This window comes from Taudactylus pleione, unplaced genomic scaffold (genome assembly GCF_031769625.1).
Source record: "Taudactylus pleione unplaced genomic scaffold, aTauple2 ptg000189l, whole genome shotgun sequence".
NCBI classification, from domain to species: domain Eukaryota; kingdom Metazoa; phylum Chordata; class Amphibia; order Anura; family Myobatrachidae; genus Taudactylus; species Taudactylus pleione.
Window position 1 is genome coordinate 8,990,925 of NW_028284591.1, and position 19,314 is coordinate 9,010,238.

Genomic DNA, 19,314 nt, shown 5'->3' on the forward strand with positions numbered 1-19,314 from the left:
TGCTGCTCGCACCCACCAGCTGACTGTCTGTGAGCCAGCGTCGCGGGGTTTGGCAGTGGACCAGGCGCGATGCAGGAGGCGGGAGGCGAGGGCCGGAATCCAGCACCACGCACCGCGTCTGCAGTAGGCCGCGAGGTCCGGCAGCCCGAGTCCGGGAACCAGGATCCCGCTAGGCGATGGGAACACCCGCCTTGGGGGCAGAGATGGCTTGTGGCGGTAGGAGAGCCAAGAAGCACCGCGCACGGCCGGAGGGACTGGATCAGCAGGCTCAGTCGTAACGGAGCCCCGACTCCATGCAGCTTTCCTCCTCGGCTTCCAGGCCACGCCCCCGGGGCCCCCCTAACTTTGACAAGACACCAGTAGAGCTGAATTAAGCTTCTTGTACTGATGAAAACAAATAAACAAAATTGTGATGCTCCATTCATGTCGGTGTCCTTATTAATTCAGTGGGGTTTCTGTGTGTCGCTCACAATGAAAGGAATGGACCATTGACAGAAATGAGCAGGAACCAGCACATGGCTGGTGTAAATGCTTTTGCTAACCTCGAGTGGGTATATACACAATGCGCTCCGTATAGAGATGAATGAACTGTTTCAAACTTGTGGACTGGAATGGTGCTAGTAGCCTTCACAAAACGCACGCAGGCGCGAGAATGAACGCAAATGAGTATTGACACATTAGAATGGGTTTCATGATGTAACAAGAAGTTTTAATTTGTACACTCTGGAAATAGTCGGAGTGTTAGCCACTCAGTGTGACCTCTTAATAAAGGATTAGTACTATAAACAATAAACCTCTGCACTAAATGAAACAGCAGCAGCTAACATCTAAGGCAGGGTCACCTGTCCACCAGCAAAGCACATGACAACCCAATAGTAGTGTTAGCGTGTCCTTGGGATACTTCTCAGACCACTCAGTCTATTCAAAAGAAGAAGGAAACCATTAGTGTGTAGGCCCGTCGTCAATTTGGAGGTATACCGGGACATTCATGCCTTCTCACATTCAGTATTCTTGTATATTACTGTACCAAATACTCCACTGGTCACTGTAATACAAGAGAAAAATGCTCCTCATTGTGTAAAACATAATGTTTGGAAAAAAATTGCAAATAGCACATTTTAACCTACTACTAATGATTTTAAAACAAAACACGTTTGTAGTGTTCATTCCAGGGTCTATTAAGGGTGGCCATCGATAGTTGGCAACCATCGTCGGTTACCTATTGCACGGAGCTCAGCCCGACAGCACTGGAAATCCCGATCGTGGATAGGTAAGTATCTACTAACCTAACCCCCCTAACCCTAACCCTCCTTAGGGGTGCCTAACCCTAACTTCCACCCCAAGTGCCTAACCCTAATCCCCCCTCTAAGTGCCTAACCCCTAACCACCCCCTTCCCCGCTGCCTAAACCTAAGTCCCCCGGGGGGTGCCTAACCCTCCTGGGGGGGTGCCTAACCCTAAGTCCCCCCCGGGAGCCCTAAACCTAACCCTCCCCCCCCCCCCCCCTGCAGCTGTCCGCTCGCGGCGCCCGGCATCGCTACGATCGGGATGCCGGGCGCCGGTCTCCCGGCGTCGGGGAAATGCGGGCGTCTACATCTAGACACCCGGCATTTCACCCTTGCCGGGAAATGACAGTCGGGAAGCCGGCTGCCGGTGTTTAGGCAGTCGGATTCCCGATTGCTTCCCCTGAAATGCGGCGTGGACTTGTGTCACTATCCCTTTTCCAGCACACTAGGGGGCGTACCTGGCATCTATTCACCCAGTGGTGAGTGTTCATGCACAAGTTTTACCTCACCCCCAGCGGGACACTGTGGCCTGCGGATGGGACACGGAGAGGAGCGGCGGGCCCACTGATGTCAGTGTGGGATGAGCAGGGCACCTCCATAAGGGCGTGGTGCATTTTAGTATTTTCAAATCCGACAGGGTGCGGTGCCCCACCGAAACAGCCTAGCATGAACGCTACATTTGGGTTTCTGTATTTTTTTTGTGGCCTATACTGTTCTCTCCCTATGAATCGGACACTCCTAATTTACAGTAATAAGGTCAGTGTAACTTTATTGAAGTTACATGAGCCCTGATTTTATGTTAGATGTAAACATTAAGAGCTTTCAGTGACCACACAAGAGCTTCTATAAAGGTATTGCTATCTGTATGCCACCTGTGTGGTGCCGTTAGGTTTTTGTCCCACCTCCTAATCTGCTTCAAAAACTCTGCTACCAAGTCGTAATCGCAGCACCTTGGGGGCAGGATCTGGTAGCAGGATGTAGGCATGAGAACGCAGTCACAGCCTGCTGGCTGGCTTCCTGTTATGTAGGGATAGCAGACAATTATGCCTAGCCTATGCTTTAACCTGTACTTGATGCAATTAAGCAATGACATTTTAGGTGTTAGTGACCTTTACACACAGTGCCAGTGCGCTGTTCTTCATAGCATTCTCCTTACACCTTGATGGAGAAATACTCTTTATTCTTTGCGGTTTTAAGGTTTTTTTTTTTTTTTTTTTTTTCTTTTTTTCGTACCTTATCTACCTTACAGCTGCGATTATGTTACAGAATACAAATAGCAAGCAAAGAAGATTACTCTTATAAATGTTACTTGCACCCTTTTCCTGGAATAGTTTCTGTGTTGTACGTATCTTATATTACCTTTTTTTTTGTTTTACAGTGTTCTTTGCATATAGATTTTGTATTTGCTAGTTTTGGCTGATGTACCACACACACACACATGCGTAAGACCCTAGAGGTACATGTAACGCAGGCTACTGATAAATTGTGCCCATGTAATGATAACAGGACACACACGCAGCACAGGGCTCTGTGGCGGTGATGACTTGCTTTAGTCGGACATTTAGTGCCGTTATACTCTGCTGGGGTGACGTAAGGTGACTTATTTTACTGCTAAAGATTTTATGGTAAGTGAGTGTTCCAGGGAGCTGGCCCTGAACACATTATACTGGAGGAATACCATCTGCCATAGAATCCCTATATTATATCTGTCGGTGGTCTCCTCGGATGCAATGTAGAACGCAAGTGCTGGCTATCTTCTTGATCGGCCTTGTTATTGATAGGAATGATTATTGCTGTCTATATGACTTTGGTAGTGGCTGTATTACTATGTGCGCGGACATTGAACAATGCCTACACTCTGCTCCTTTTAGACAGACTGGAAATCTGATATACCAAACCTGTTAAAGACTCGTACCCCCCCGCCTACCCCCCTTTCTTTGGGGGCAGAACCCTACAGCGTGTGTCCGGGGGGGGTCTGTTGCCCTGTGTTTCTCTGCTCCGCTATATGTCATTTCCTCCATGCAGTCACCTGAACTATGTCTGGCAGTTGGCACCGTTACCCCCCCCGTCCCCCTCGTTATCCTAAATTGAGTGGCCGCCAGCCGAGCTCTGTCCTGGTCTTACTGTGATTTACGTGACGCCATGACGTGTGTTTTGTCACTCATAGTCCGCTTACATTGGGGAGGGGCTCTGTGTGTCACCTACACCATTGTTGTAATCCATCACACCTCCGCACCTGTATGTTCATCTTCCGACATGGTCATAGCTTACTTCCAATCACTCCTCCCTCCATGTAACCCCCCTCTTCCTTTACACTAACGATGCCGATCTTTGTGTCTTATATGTGAAGGAAGTGCTCTGTACATTTCTCCCATGTTTTGACATCATGGTAAAAAAACCAAATAACCATGCTTCCATGTTCACATCAATTTTTGTTTTTCAATTTATGCACAGCACTTGCTCTGAAATTTGGGGACTGAGTACACCAAATACCATAGATCAGTGGGATACCACAGCCCTTTACAGCTTCTCTGAACAAACCAGGTGACTATTTTGCACTCTGTCGCATAGAGCTCTCGGGGTGGGGGTGGGGGGAGAGGTTCTGGAGGGGGGGGGGGTGGGGGTCTTCCGCTGTATCGCAGGATGCTTCTTCTCAAATACATTTTAACAGCGCTTAACAAATACCTTCTGGATGTTACTTTTTGTGTTTCCTTTTTATTTCATTTACTCGCTGATGTTTTGACCAACGAAATGTTAATTTTTTTTAAGGTGTACCTGTCGCCCCCGCACAGTGGAGGCCTTGCTGCCCGGGGCCCGACCAGTGTCACTCTCAGCTGGGCTGTGATCTAGTGACGTCACCAGAAGCGCGAGGCATTCCTGTGCCTCGGTGACGTCATTTGCTTGTGAATAATCGGGCTACTTCCATTGTGTGTAGGCAAGAAGTACACTTTAATTCCGTTTTACATCAGGATGCTCATGAACCGTACAAACAGATTCCCCCTCCCCATAGTCTCAGAAGCTATTACTCAGCCCGCCATCCCATGATTCTTTTTGTCAGCCATTTTGTATTGAGGATTCAAGCGAATTACAGTCAAACGTTTCATGCTCTAAACACTACTAGTTTTATCTCTTTGGTTTGTGTTTAAGTTTTTTTTTTGTTCTTTTTTTTTTTTTTCATTTTTCGTCTCTTATTTTGTTCACTTCACAACCATTTACATCTGCATTTGCTTATGTACATATGCAGTTAGTCTTATGTGGTCCAAGTGTTTCAAAATAGATCTATAGGGGACTTCAATATCAATCTGGATTAGACTGCTTTTATGTTAATTTGTTTTATCCCCCCCCCCCCCCCCTAATGCTTTACCTTGCTGCACCTTCTGGCTGATAGTCCTGCCTGCTTCCATGCCAGTGTGTAATCCTCTGAGAGGTGTTGAGCGTAGGACCCCTCTAACATAGAGCGGATGTGGGGGGTTGATATAAGAACGGTGAATTATTACTACCCTGTGGACGGTGCTGCCGGGCAATCTGCTGCCGGCTCCTGTACAATAGGAGAAGTGTCAGTGTCTTGCTTTATGTCTTGCTTACGTCTGTTCTCCAGTGCTGCAGTCTCTCTTTGCATGATGATCCGGCTTCTTTGTACGCTTTAATATAAAACTCCGTTGCTGCCGCGCATATCTCTCTTTCCAGCGTATGTTACTTTTTATTATTCTTCCTCTCAACTAATTTTCCTTTTGCCAGGTGTGTGTGTGGAGGGGAGGGGGTCTATTTATCCCCACACCCCTGTCCCTCTTTATTCTTGGCGAATGTGAAGTAGTGCCGCTGCTTCTGTGCGCTTCGTACGATGTGATCATCTTCTATCTGGACCTCTGTGCTTATACCCGTTTAATATTATGATGTCCATAAAACTTTCTCTTTCTTTTTTTTTTTTTTTTTCTCTTTTTTTTTTAATATCCCTTCTTGTGATGTCCAGGTCACTCGATGGCCGCCTGCAGGTCTCTCACCGTAAAGGGTTACCGCACGTGATATACTGCCGACTCTGGCGCTGGCCAGATCTTCACAGTCACCACGAACTGAAAGCCATCGAGAATTGTGAATATGCTTTTAATCTTAAAAAGGATGAAGTATGTGTGAACCCTTATCACTATCAGAGAGTGGAGACTCCAGGTAAGTTGACGCGTGTCCCGGGGATAGGGAGGTATGAAGTGATGATTGTAAGAGATATCTGGGGTGCAATGGACATGCGCAGCGTTCTCCAGGAACGCCATACCGGGTTCTTAGTCTGCTACCTATAGTGTGTAACATTGGCCTGGACTCCCAAGTATCCTCCTCAGCCTCACCCTGGGGGAGATGTACTAAGTTTTGGAGAGAGAAAGTACCAACCAGTCAGCTCTTGCTTCGGCTGTGTTTGAAGAATGACAGGAGCTGATTGGTACTTTCTCTCTCTCCAAAACTAAGTACATCTCCCCCTCTGAGTATTATCGCATTTCCCATGTATTATACATAATTATGGAAAACTGATCATTATTTTTTATTATTATTACCAGTTATTTATACAGCGCACATATATTCCGCAGCGCTTTCCGGAGAATATTTGGCCTTTCACATCAGTCCCTGCCCCAGTGGAGCTTACAATCTATATTCCCTATCACATGTACACACACATACACACTAGGGGTAATTTGTGTTGGGAGCCAAGTAACCTACCAGTATATTTTTGGAGTGTGGGAGGAAACCGGAGCACCCGGAGGAAACCCACGCAAGCACAGGGAGAATATACAAACTCCACACAGTTAGGGCCGTAGTGGGAATCTAACCAACGACCTCAGTGCTGTGAGGCAGCAATGCTAACCATTACACCGTCTGTGCTGCCTTACCATTTATTTGCTTATACATGGCACAAATGGCGCTTCCTGTGCTCATCCTATTTTCAAACCGCGCGTATTGTTCAGTCGGTTTGTGCAGTTTAAATATATTGTCCATCCAACCGTTTCTGGTTCTACCCAACCATAACCTTATCAGTCTGTCTGGTAGGGAAGCTCTGATAAGGTGTTCAAACCAGCCCCCTATATCAGGGTGCCTGGAGGACTGTATTTGGGAACCACTAACAGGACAGGTTTTACAAATATCCATGACTGAGGTACAAATTAATTTACCTGTGCTCGCTCAATGACATCCTTAAAACCTGGAGCGTTAAGGTGCCTTGAGGACCCGAGTCGGGAACTGCCCTATCTGATTCATTGCAGTGTGTGTGTGTGTGTGTGTGTGTGTGAGTGAAGCTGGACAAACTGTATTTGTCTCCACAGTAAAGTTGCAGCCATAGTTCAGGTTCCAGTGAATGAAGTCGCCATGACACCGCAATCGGTGGATTATTTGCATGACTATAATATTGTGTTTGGCTAAATAAATACAGCACCATCACTTTTTGTGTTACGGCGGCTTTCCAGTTCCTGTTTTAAAGCGGCCCCGTCTCTTGCACACAACCATCTGCAAATTAAACCGATGCCTCCAACAGAAATTGTGTATGTACTATGTATGACAGTTATGGGGATGCATCTAACTCCTCTCTCCATGTCTGTGCGAGGCCGGGCGTCCTGTGCAACTGTGACTATTCCTAAGTATTAATGAGACCAGGCACAGCCCAAGGACGGTAGGAGCTCGCTCACTCAAACAGTGACCAGAAGCTGCCGGCTTTATGGTACATTGACGGAATGATCTTCAGTTTATTCCCGCTGGAACTTCTGTCCTGCCAACAGCTCATATATACGCTGTGTCCAAGGCATTATGGTCCGGAGGGGGAAGGGGTTATAGAGGGGTTTTCTACAGTAGGTTTTTCTAAACTGCATGTCGGGTACACGTTCATAATTATTACTCTCCCTTTGTGGTAAAATAACGTTAGATACATTACTACGTTTCTGTCCTTACCTGTCAGTGCCTGGGTTTCTGTATACCATCATATAGGACCGATCTGTTCCTGTATTACTAGACCCTGATTATGGGGGTGCTGGCTGCACTAAGGACAGGCTTTATTAGTTATGCTACCACTGTAATAACCGTACACATCCCTGCACCTTATGGTTACATATCGCATTTCCCCCCTGTAGTGTTACCCCCGGTGTTAGTGCCGCGACACACAGAGATCCTGACAGAACTTCCTCCACTTGATGACTATACGCATTCCATTCCGGAGAACACTAACTTCCCTGCGGGAATAGAGCCCCAGAGCAACTATATACCAGGTACGTGCTCGGCTCTCGGAGGTCTGCTAGAAGCTGTTTGTCTTTACCTAGATTTGTGCTAAACTCAAATTGATGCCCCGAGTGTCGCTCCCTGCAGTCACTGTGATGAGCCCCGCTAAACTATAGAATGACTGGGTCATGTTGTGCGCTCTGTAGGGAAATACTTTTATTGTGATTTATGTGCTGTCTTGTTGAAATCACGTCCGCTACATGTAACACTACACGTACCGCCAGCAATTACTACACAACATACATGTAACGCTACATCGGTGATCGTACCGACAGCAGTCACTACACAACATACATGTAACGCTACATCTGTGATCATAACGACAGCAGTCACTACACAACATACATGTAACGCTACATCTATGATCGTACCGCCAGCAGTCACTACACAACATACATGTAATGCTACATCTGTGATCGTACTGCCAGCAGTCACTACACAACATACATGTAACGCTACATCTGTGATCGTACTGCCAGCAGTCACTACACAACATACATGTAACGCTACATCTGTGATCGTACTGCCAGCAATCACTACACAACATACATGTAACGCTACATCTGTGATCGTACTGCCAGCAGTCACTACACAACATACATGTAACACTACATCGGTGATCGTACCGACAGCAGTCACTACACAACATACATGTAACGCTACATCGGTGATCGTACCGACAGCAGTCACTACACAACATACATGTAACGCTACATCTGTGATCGTACCGCCAGCAGTCACTACACAACATACATGTAACGCTACATCTGTGATCGTACCGCCAGCAGTCACTACACAACATACATGTGACGCTACATCTGTGATCGTACCGACAGCAGTCACTACACAACATACATGTAACGCTACATCTGTGATCGTACTGCCAGCAATCACTACACAACATACATGTAACGCTACATCTGTGATCGTACTGCCAGCAGTCACTACACAACATACATGTAACGCTACATCTGTGATCGTACTGCCAGCAGTCACTACACAACATACATGTAACGCTACATCGGTGATCGTACCGACAGCAGTCACTACACAACATACATGTAACGCTACATCGGTGATCGTACCGCCAGCAGTCACTACACAACATACATGTAACGCTACATCTGTGATCGTACCGCCAGCAGTCACTACACAACATACATGTAACGCTACATCTGTGATCGTACCGCCAGCAGTCACTACACAACATACATGTAACGCTACATCTGTGATCGTACCGACAGCAGTCACTACACAACATACATGTAACGCTACATCTGTGATCGTACTGCCAGCAATCACTACACAACATACATGTACCACTACACGTATCACCAGCAGTCACTACACAACATCCATGTAATGCTATATTGGTGATCATACTGCCAGCAATCACTAGACAGCACACATGTACCACTACACGTATCACCAGCAATCACTACACAACGTACATGTAACGCTACATTGGTGATTGTACTTCCAGCAATCGCTACACAACATACATGTAACGCTACACGTACTGCCAACAATCACTACACAACATACATGTAACGCTACACGTACTGTCAGCAATCACTACACAACATGTGTAACGCTACATTGGTGATCGTACTGCCAGCAATCACTTCACAACATACATGTAACACTACACGTACTGCCAGCAATCACTTCACAACATACATGTAACACTACACGTACTGCCAGCAATCACTACACAACATATATGTAATGCTACATCGGTGATCATACTGCCACCAATCACTACACAACATATATGTGTAACACTACATCGGTGATTGTACACTACACAATTACTACACAACATACAGTGCATCCGGAAAGTATTCAAAACGCTTCACTTTTTCCACATTTTGTTATGTTACAGCCTTATTCCACAATGGAATAAATTCATTTTTGACCTCAAATTCTACACACAATACCCCATAATGACAACGTGTAAAAAGTTTTTTTGAGATTTTTGCAAATTTAATTTAAAAAAAGAAAACTAAGAAATCACACTTACATAAGTATTCACAACCTTTGCTCAATACTTTGTTGATGCACCTTTGGCAGCAATTACAGCCTCAAGCCTTTTTGAATATGATGCCACAAGCTTGGCACACCTATCTTTGGGCAGTTTCGCCCATTCCCCTTTGCAGCACCTCTCAAGCTCCATCAGGTTGGATGGGAAGTGTCGGTGCACAGCCATTTTCAGATCTCTCCAGAGATGTTCAATCAGATTCAAGTCTGGGAACTCGCTGGGCCACTCAAGGACATTCACAGAGCTGTCCTGAAGCCACTCCTTTGATATCTTGGCTGTGTGCTTAGGGTCGTTGTCCTGCTGAAAGATGAACCGTCGCCCCAGTCTGAGGTCAAGAGCGCTCTGGAGCCTCTTTTCATCCAGGATGTCTCTGTACATTGCTGCCTTCATCTTTCCCTCTATCCTGACTAGTCTCCCAGTTCCTGCTGCTGAAAAACATCCCCACAGCATGATGCTGCCACCACCATGATTCACTGTAGGGATGGTATTGGCCTGGTGATGAGCGGTGTCTGGATTCCTACAAACATAACGCCTAGCATTCACGCCAAAGAGTTCAATCTTTGTCTCATCATAGTCTGAGAGTCCTTCAGGTGCATTTTGGCAAACTCCAGGTGGGCTGCCATGTGCTCTTTACTAAGGAGTGGCTTCCGTCTGGCTACTCTACCATACAGGCCTGATTGGTGGATTACTGCAGAGATGGTTGTCCTTCTGGAAGGTTCTCCTTTCTCCACAGAGGAATGCTGTAGCTCTGACAGAGTGACCATCGGGTTCGTGGTCACCTCCCTGACTAGGGCCCTTCTCCCCCGATCACTCAGTTTAGATGGCCGGCCAAATCTAAGAAGAGCCCTGGTGGTTCCGAACTTTTTCCATTTACGGATGACTGAGGCCACTGTGCTCATTGGGACCTTCAAAGCAGCAGATATTTTTCTGTACCCTTCCCCAGATTTGTGCCTCGAGACAATCCTGTCTCGGAGGTCTACAGACAATTCCTTGGACTTCATGCTTGGTTTGTGCCCTGACATGCACTGTCAAGTGTGTGGGATCTTATATAGACAGGTGTATGCCTTTCAAAATCATGTCCAATCAACTAAATTTACCAAATAGTGGACTCCAAATAAGCTGTAGGAACATCTCAAGGATGATCAGTGGAAACAGGATGCACCTGAGCTCAATTTTGAGCTTCATGGCAAAGGCTGTGAATACTTATGTACATGTGATTTCTTAGTGTGTTTTTTTTTTTTTTTTTATTACATTTGCAAAAATCTCAATAAAAAAACTTTTTACACGTTGTCATTATGGGGTATTGTGTGTAGAATTTTTAAGATAAAAATGAATTTATTCCATTTTGGAATAAGGTTGTAACATAACAAAATGTGGAAAAAGTGAAGCGTTGTGAATACTTTCCGGATGCACTGTATATTTAACACTAATGGGCCTATTCATCATCACAGATATCTCCTAATTACCTTCCTCTCCCGTAATGGCCGCTGTCCCCATACACTAGTATCACAGATCTCTTGCTTACCTTCCTCTGGCGGAATGTCCCGCTGTCCCCATACACTAGTATCACAGATATCTCCTACTTGCCTTCCTCTCCCGGAATGTCCCGCTGTCCCCATACACTAGTATCACAGACATCTCCTACTTACCTTCCTCTCCCGGAATGGCCAGTTGTCCCCATACACTAGTATCATAGATATCTCCTGCTTACCTTCCTCTCCCGGAATGTCCCGCTGTCCCCATACACTAGTATCACAGACATCTCCTACTTGCCTTCCTCTCCCGGAATGGCCAGTTGTCCCCATACGCTAGTATCACAGATATCTCCTGCTTACCTTCCTCTCCCGGAATGGCCGGCTGTCCCCATACGCTAGTATGGGGACAGTATTCATCAAGCTCCGAAAATATAATAATTTTGGAGTCTGACTGTGGGAGCATTCGCCATCTTAAGATGGTGTAACCTCCTGCTCCGGCATGGCAACCCGCTTCTAACCTATGGAAAGAAGGTCCGGGATGCGAAGAGAGATCCTTTCGGATCCCTCCGCCCCTGTCCAGCTCTTTCCCCAGGTCGCGCATGCGTACTCCCGTCACTGCTCCGACGGGAGCACTGAAAGGATTCGCTGCTCTGAAAAGGAGCAGTGAAGCCGCTCGTGGGGGCAGCTGATATCGCATCAGCTGTCACCGCGCCGGAGCAATGATGAATTGCTCCGGCAGCTGCGGCCAGTCAGGATATTAATTATCGGGGTCCGTTCGGACCCCGATAATTAACACGATGAATAGGCCCGTATATCACTGCTGTTACTGCCAGCAATGGCTCCAGCTCCACAACATAGACCTGTAATTGTGTGTATTATGAAGCCGCATTTCCTACAGCTACACTATAAAACACTGTAAAATGTCACATTTATGTCTAATTTGTCCATTGTGGATTTATTTATAATGAACGCTACTTAGAAACCCCCCCACAAATAAGAGGTTCTGACCTCTATGGAATAATAAAGCTGCCAGCACTATAATGTGAGCACATCTCCTGTTTATTCATATACTGGGCCTATAGCTCATCGTATACTCAGCGCTTCTCCACTGTTTCTGTAGAAACGCCACCTCCAGGATATATTAGTGAAGATGGGGAGACGAGCGACCAGCAACTTAACCAAAGCATGGACACAGGTATGAAATGCTCTTTATGATCTTTTTTTTTGGGGGGGGGGGGGGGGTCTCAGAACAGTAAGGAGTGGGTCGTCATATTGCATCAAAGCGTGTTATAATGACGGTAATTCTAAAATCCAAGACACTTACAATGGAATGAACTAGTGACCCAACTTGGTTTTCACTTTAAAATTATTGCCGCTTTGAATCTAACGGCTAAACCGCCAAATCCTCGCTGCTGTCTGCAAGTCGCAGGCTGTTAGTTACCCCACGTATCCCTTGTGCAAATGTCAATGTTTACTGTCTAGGTTGTTTATTTCCACCCTCTCCTCGTATCCCTAATCGTCCTGTATGTAATGATTTCCTGCGTGACGTGATCTCATCATTGGGCTAATTAACCTGCGTATGAACACATCCATAATAATTAAGTAAAATAAAAATGATTTAATCTGCAAATTTGTTTGTACCAGGAATATTACCTACCCCCATGCAGATATTGGTCAGAGGTGGCTTGCGGCTCCTGCCATATGATTTTATGTATTGCCGCAGTGCTGTAACCTGCACGTGTGCTGGGAATGACAGCCATGACTCTCTCCTAAGGTCAGATACTGGCCTATCGCAGGGCGCTGGGTAGAACATACTGTATAAGAGTACTTTGTTGCAGTCCGCACAGGTAATCTGTGACTTTTTTTCTGTACAGGGTCACCAGCCGAGCTATCTCCTAGTACACTCTCTCCAGTCAATCACAGCCTGGGTAAGTCAGATGCTCCTTCATTGTGTGCCAGACTCGTACTGGCTGTACATGGTATCTCCTCTCCCTAATATCCGTGCAGGTTTTCGGTATCGCCACTAGAGGGCATTACTTCAATACATAACTATATTATATTTAGTACTGCACAGGGGGTGAGTGGCATGACCTATAGCAGGAGATGTTTTTAACAGTAGTCTGCTCCATTTGTATAGTGTTTCTTTGATAGAGCTAGTCAATTAGCCCAGAGAGCTCACTATTTAGTACTGTCCCGTTGGTTTTCTGCCTTATTGAAGTATGATAGTCAAGTTATACAGTGCAATAGTTTGGCCTTTATTTTCCTGATTAAGCACAAATGGGTCTGCATGTTATTAATGATAACGTTCCAGATACCTCCCGCACCCCTGCGTATCTGGAAAGATTACGGACGGGGCCATGCAGTCCGCCATTCAGTCGGCTGTGAATGTTAGACAATGACCTGTAAGACTTTGCGTCTTGTCCTGTATTATTACGCCTTCATGCTTGTTGAGCGCTCTGTCCATTTAAAATTATCATTTGTTTCTTACAAATGCTTATAGTACAAGCAGAGCCTCGGGTAACTGTAACAGAAAGGAGCTATGAGCAAGGGTATTCTCAGACCATATATGACCTGTCTTGGTGCCTCATTCAGAGCCGGACGCTATTTGCGGTCGTTCGTTCAAAAAAAAAGGGGTGTATATTCAAATGAACCGTTCGCTCTTTGCGGTCTGTTCACGCCTCTGTCTGAACGAGCGAGCAAAACTTGCGGTCGAAATTTTGAAAAATACGCCCCCTTGCCGCTCGCACCATACGTCATGTCCGCTATTTATTTGATTAATCGAGTACATCGAACAGCGTATGAACTGCTCGCTATTCTTGTGGTTGGTTTTTCCTACCACTATATTGCGAGCAGTTCTGACTATAAAACAACCAGGTGACGTGGTCAATGACGCTGCTGTTTTAATTATGCACACCCATAAAACGCCCGTTTTGACCTTTAAGCACGCCTGCGTTCTGAATTCCACTCCCCGTTTTCAAGCACCCTCCCCTATTACCACCCACATACGCCTCATCCTGTCACTCAAAATAGCAGGCATTCGCTATTTAGCTAACTAACGATTTTCGGCCGCACTGACTGGTTCGCGCATGTGTATTACATACCGTACGCATGCGCAGATGCGCGAACATCGCTCGGAACGAACGAGCGGCCGCTTATGAGCGGCTCTGAATCAGGCCCTTGGTGCCGTTGATCTAGTGATAAAGTAATAAGTGCTAAACAGACATAGAAAGTCATAGAGAGAGAGAATAAAATGTAAGCAGAGATATAAATACGTACTGTACGCCAATTAAAGGTGGTAGTGGCTGCGTTTCAGCTGAAGGATAGTTCCAAGCAGATTCTCAGATTAAGCCCCCCCCCCCCCCACAAAATATGAAGATCTGTGTCTGCTCATTGGTGTCATTCACTGATTCCTAATGACCATAGTGGAAGACTTCACACCTTGTACTTATTCCAGGCGTATGCTGTGGTGAGGAGTCCGGTGTGGGTTGTCTGTGATCTCCGTCAGAGCGTGGGACTTGTTATGTAGTATTATATATTCTCATTGCTGGACAGTGGAAAGGGAGAGTGTGTGTGGCTTTTACCCTGTAGCCGCCTATTGATGATTCTGTTTCTGTCCCGTCCCCGTCCCCCTGCAGATTTGCAGCCTGTTACTTACTCTGAACCGGCCTTCTGGTGTTCAATAGCTTACTACGAGCTGAACCAGCGAGTGGGGGAAACCTTTCACGCGTCACAACCTTCGCTCACAGTCGACGGCTTCACAGATCCATCGAACTCCGAGAGATTCTGTTTAGGTTTACTGTCGAATGTGAACCGGAACGCCACCGTGGAAATGACCAGGCGCCATATAGGTACAGTAATAGTACTGGGGGGGAGCCGATATTTGTCTGAGTCGGCCATGCCTCTGACACATTCTTCTCTTTATGCAGGAAGAGGAGTGCGGTTGTATTACATTGGGGGAGAGGTCTTTGCCGAGTGCCTAAGCGATAGTGCTATTTTTGTCCAGAGTCCAAATTGTAACCAGCGGTATGGTTGGCATCCGGCAACTGTATGTAAGATTCCGCCAGGTGAGTCTCCTTTTGTGGTTTCTGTCTCTTCATCTGTGTTACCCCGCTTCCAGCCCTCCCAGTCTCGTCCCTATTGTCTTTCTGCTGTTCTCTGTGCCGTCCTCTTAGTGGTCGCTCTAGGATTTATTTCGGACAGGGTGCTGATAACCGAGCGTGACACATTTTTATTTTGAAGGCCAAATTTTTTTATCCAATGCTTCGCTAAAGCTACACAATGCACAGCACATATGTTCTCTGTATCTAGTTATTATACACACATGTGCCCCTAGTGTATTATATAAACCCCACATACATGTATAACACCCGAGAGCTATACAGAGACGTAATAGTGTCCCCCGTAGCTGAAGCTGTTATAGCTCTTAGGAGTTTTAAAAAAGAAAAAGTTTTGCAAAGGGTTCAGTGGTTCCTCTCTTCTTGGGGAGGGATAACCACAGTTGCAAAAGTCTATCCTGCTCACTGCTAGTTAAGCTGGGTACACACTATACTATGTATCACACAATATATCGTTCTGACGCGGATCGGAAAGTTATATCATACACATCGTATAATGCGTACACCCGATCAGTCATTCCCGGGTGTCGTTCATTGCTGTCCTGCACATCAGATGGGACGATGCAATGAACAATGTGGTATAGTTACATGCAGCATGTAACGATACATTGCGCCGTCCTACGCCGAATCGTGCAGGGAGTACAGCACTCTGCCATGGATCATCAGTCACCGTATCACTGCTTCGCACACCGTCTTATGCCGTTTACCCAGCTTTACACTTCCACATATCTCTGCTCGGTTTTCCTTGTTTATAAGAAAGGTGTGCAGGAAAATGAGCGCAGATTGCCTACTGTAATAAGCGGTAATGTGCAGGAAAATGAGCGCAGATTGCCTACTGTAATAAGCGGTAATGTGCAGGAAAATGAGCGCAGATTGCCTACTGTAATAAGCGGTAATGTGCAGGAAAATGAGCGCAGATTGCCTACTGTAATAAGCGGTAATGTGCAGGAAAATGAGCGCAGATTGCCTACTGTAATAAGCGGTAATGTGCAGGAAAATGAGCGCAGATTGCCTACTGTAATAAGCGGTAATGTGCAGGAAAATGAGCGCAGATTGCCTACTGTAATAAGCGGTAATGTGCAGGAAAACGAGCGCAGATTGCCTACTGTAATAAGCGGTAATGTGCAGGAAAATGAGCGCAGATTGCCTACTGTAATAAGCGGTAATGTGCAGGAAAATGAGCGCAGATTGCCTACTGTAATAAGCGGTAATGTGCAGGAAAAGGAGCGCAGATTGCCTACTGTAATAAGCGGTAACGTGCAGGGAAATGAGCGTAGATTGCCTACTGTAATAAGCGGTAATGTGCAGGAAAAGGAGCGCAGATTACCTACTGTAATAAGCGGTAATGTGCAGGAAAAGGAGCGCAGATTGCCTACTGTAATAAGCGGTAATGTGCAGGAAAATGAGCGCAGATTGCCTACTGTAATAAGCGGTAATGTGCAGGGAAATGAGCGCAGATTGCCTACTGTAATAAGCGGTAATGTGCAGGGAAATGAGCGCAGATTGCCTACTGTAATAAGCGGTAATGTGCAGGGAAATGAGCGCAGATTGCCTACTGTAATAAGCGGTAATGTGCAGCAAAATGAGCGCAGATTGCCTACTGTAATAAGCGGTAATGTGCAGCAAAATGAGCGCAGATTGCCTACTGTAATAAGCGGTAACCTGCAGCAAAATGAGCGCAGATTGCCTACTGTAATAAGCGGTAATGTGCAGGAAAATGAGCGCAGATTGCCTACTGTAATAAGCGGTAACGTGCAGGAAAATGAGCGCAGATTGCCTACTGTAATAAGCGGTAATGTGCAGGAAAATGAGCGCAGATTGCCTACTGTAATAAGCGGTAATGTGCAGGAAAATGAGCGCAGATTGCCTACTGTAATAAGCGGTAATGTGCAGGAAAATGAGCGCAGATTGCCTACTGTAATATGCGGTAATGTGCAGGAAAAGGAGCGCAGATTGCCTACTGTAATAAGCGGTAATGTACAGGAAAATGAGCGCAGATTGCCTACTGTAATATGCGGTAATGTGCAGGAAAAGGAGCGCAGATTGCCTACTGTAATAAGCGGTAATGTGCAGGAAAAGGAGCGCAGATTGCCTACTGTAATAAGCGGTAATGTGCAGGAAAATGAGCGCAGATTGCCTACTGTAATAAGCGGTAATGTGCAGGAAAAGGAGCGCAGATTGCCTACTGTAATAACCGGTAATGTGCAGGAAAAGGAGCGCAGATTGCCTACTGTAATAAGCGGTAATGTGCAGGAAAAGGAGCAGATTGCCTACTGTAATAAGCGGTAATGTGCAGGAAAAGGAGCAGATTGCCTACTGTAATAAGCGGTAATGTGCAGGAAAAGGAGCGCAGATTGCCTACTGTAATAAGCGGTAATGTGCAGGAAAATGAGCGCAGATTGCCTACTGTAATAAGCGGTAATGTGCAGGAAAATGAGCGCAGATTGCCTACTGTAATAAGCGGTAATGTGCAGGAAAAGGAGCCCAGATTGCCTACTGTAATAAGCGGTAATGTGCAGGAAAAGGAGCCCAGATTGCCTACTGTAATAAGCGGTAATGTGCAGGAAAATGAGCCCAGATTGCCTACTGTAATAAGCGGTAACGTGCAGGAAAATGAGCGCAGATTGCCTACTGTAATAAGCGGTAACGTGCAGGGAAATGAGCGCAGATTGCCTACTGTAATAAGCGGTAATGTGCAGGGAAATGAGCGCAGATTGCCTACTGTAATAAGCGGTAATGTGCAGGAAAAGGAGCGCAGATTGCCTACTGTAATAAGCGGTAATGTGCAGGAAAAGGAGCGCAGATTGCCTACTGTAATAAGCGGTAATGTGCAGGAAAAGGAGCGCAGATTGCCTACTGTAATAAGCGGTAACGTGCAGGAAAAGGAGCGCAGATTGCCTACTGTAATAAGCGGTAATGTGCAGGAAAATGAGCGCAGATTGCCTACTGTAATAAGCGGTAATGTGCAGGAAAATGAGCGCAGATTGCCTACTGTAATAAGCGGTAACGTGCAGGGAAATGAGCGCAGATTGCCTACTGTAATAAGCGGTAATGTGCAGGGAAATGAGCCCAGATTGCCTACTGTAATAAGCGGTAATGTGCAGGAAAATGAGCGTAGATTGCCTACTGTAATAAGCGGTAATGTGCAGGAAAAGGAGCCCAGATTGCCTACTGTAATAAGCGGTAATGTGCAGGAAAATGAGCACAGATTGCCTACTGTAATAAGCGGTAATGTGCAGGGAAATGAGCGTAGATTGCCTACTGTAATAAGCGGTAACGTGCAGGAAAATGAGCGTAGATTGCCTACTGTAATAAGCGGTAATGTGCAGGAAAAGGAGCCCAGATTGCCTACTGTAATAAGCGGTAATGTGCAGGAAAAGGAGCGCAGATTGCCTACTGTAATAAGCGGTAATGTGCAGGAAAAGGAGCGCAGATTGCCTACTGTAATAAGCGGTAATGTGCAGGAAAAGGAGCGCAGATTGCCTACTGTAATAAGCGGTAATGTGCAGGAAAATGAGCGTAGATTGCCTACTGTAATAAGCGGTAATGTGCAGGAAAAGGAGCCCAGATTGCCTACTGTAATAAGCGGTAATGTGCAGGAAAAGGAGCGCAGATTGCCTACTGTAGTAAGCGGTAATGTGCAGGAAAATGAGCGCAGATTGCCTACTGTAATAAGCGGTAACGTGCAGGAAAATGAGCGCAGATTGCCTACTGTAATAAGCGGTAATGTGCAGGAATATTAGCAGATATGGTAATGCATCACGCCTCCTGTGCATTACTTAACCGAGCAGCGTCGTTTTTTCTTTCCAACGCAGCGTCTGTTAATCTGTGTACTACCGCCTGCTGCAGTGATCCGTGGGGTCCCGCAGCCGGCGCCGCAGTTTATAAGAAGAGGTCAGGTGCCCTGGCTCTGGGTGTCACCTGACAGTCTGACTACTCTGCTTCCCATCTGAGCTAAGCTCCGATCACTGTAGTTGCGGAATGGGGCGGGCTGGCGGCTGGGCGGCCCTGTTTAGTATATATACATAAAGAAACACCCACAATTGTGCACTGACCCAGTGGAGCGTACAGTCTATAGGAGTCTGTTTACTAAGCCTTGGACGGAGATAAAGTACCACCCAATCAGCTCCTAACTGTCATGTCACAAGCTGT

The 19,314-nt window shown here is 46.2% G+C and overlaps 1 protein-coding gene across 2 annotated transcripts in view; it reads left to right on the plus strand.

The window, feature by feature from the left end:
- Window positions 1-19,314, plus strand: part of SMAD2 (SMAD family member 2) — a 57,714-nt gene that overhangs the window by 32,236 nt on the left and 6,164 nt on the right. The window contains exons 3-9 of one of the 2 annotated variants that reach the window (XM_088476493.1): window positions 3,740-3,829; window positions 5,256-5,449; window positions 7,387-7,521; window positions 12,168-12,242; window positions 12,922-12,975; window positions 14,683-14,895; window positions 14,974-15,111. In XM_088476493.1, coding sequence (XP_088332619.1) covers window positions 3,740-3,829; window positions 5,256-5,449; window positions 7,387-7,521; window positions 12,168-12,242; window positions 12,922-12,975; window positions 14,683-14,895; window positions 14,974-15,111 — 899 coding nt within the window. The remainder of the gene's footprint in view (window positions 1-3,739; window positions 3,830-5,255; window positions 5,450-7,386; window positions 7,522-12,167; window positions 12,243-12,921; window positions 12,976-14,682; window positions 14,896-14,973; window positions 15,112-19,314) is intronic. The other variant, XM_088476494.1, reaches the window with a different exon arrangement.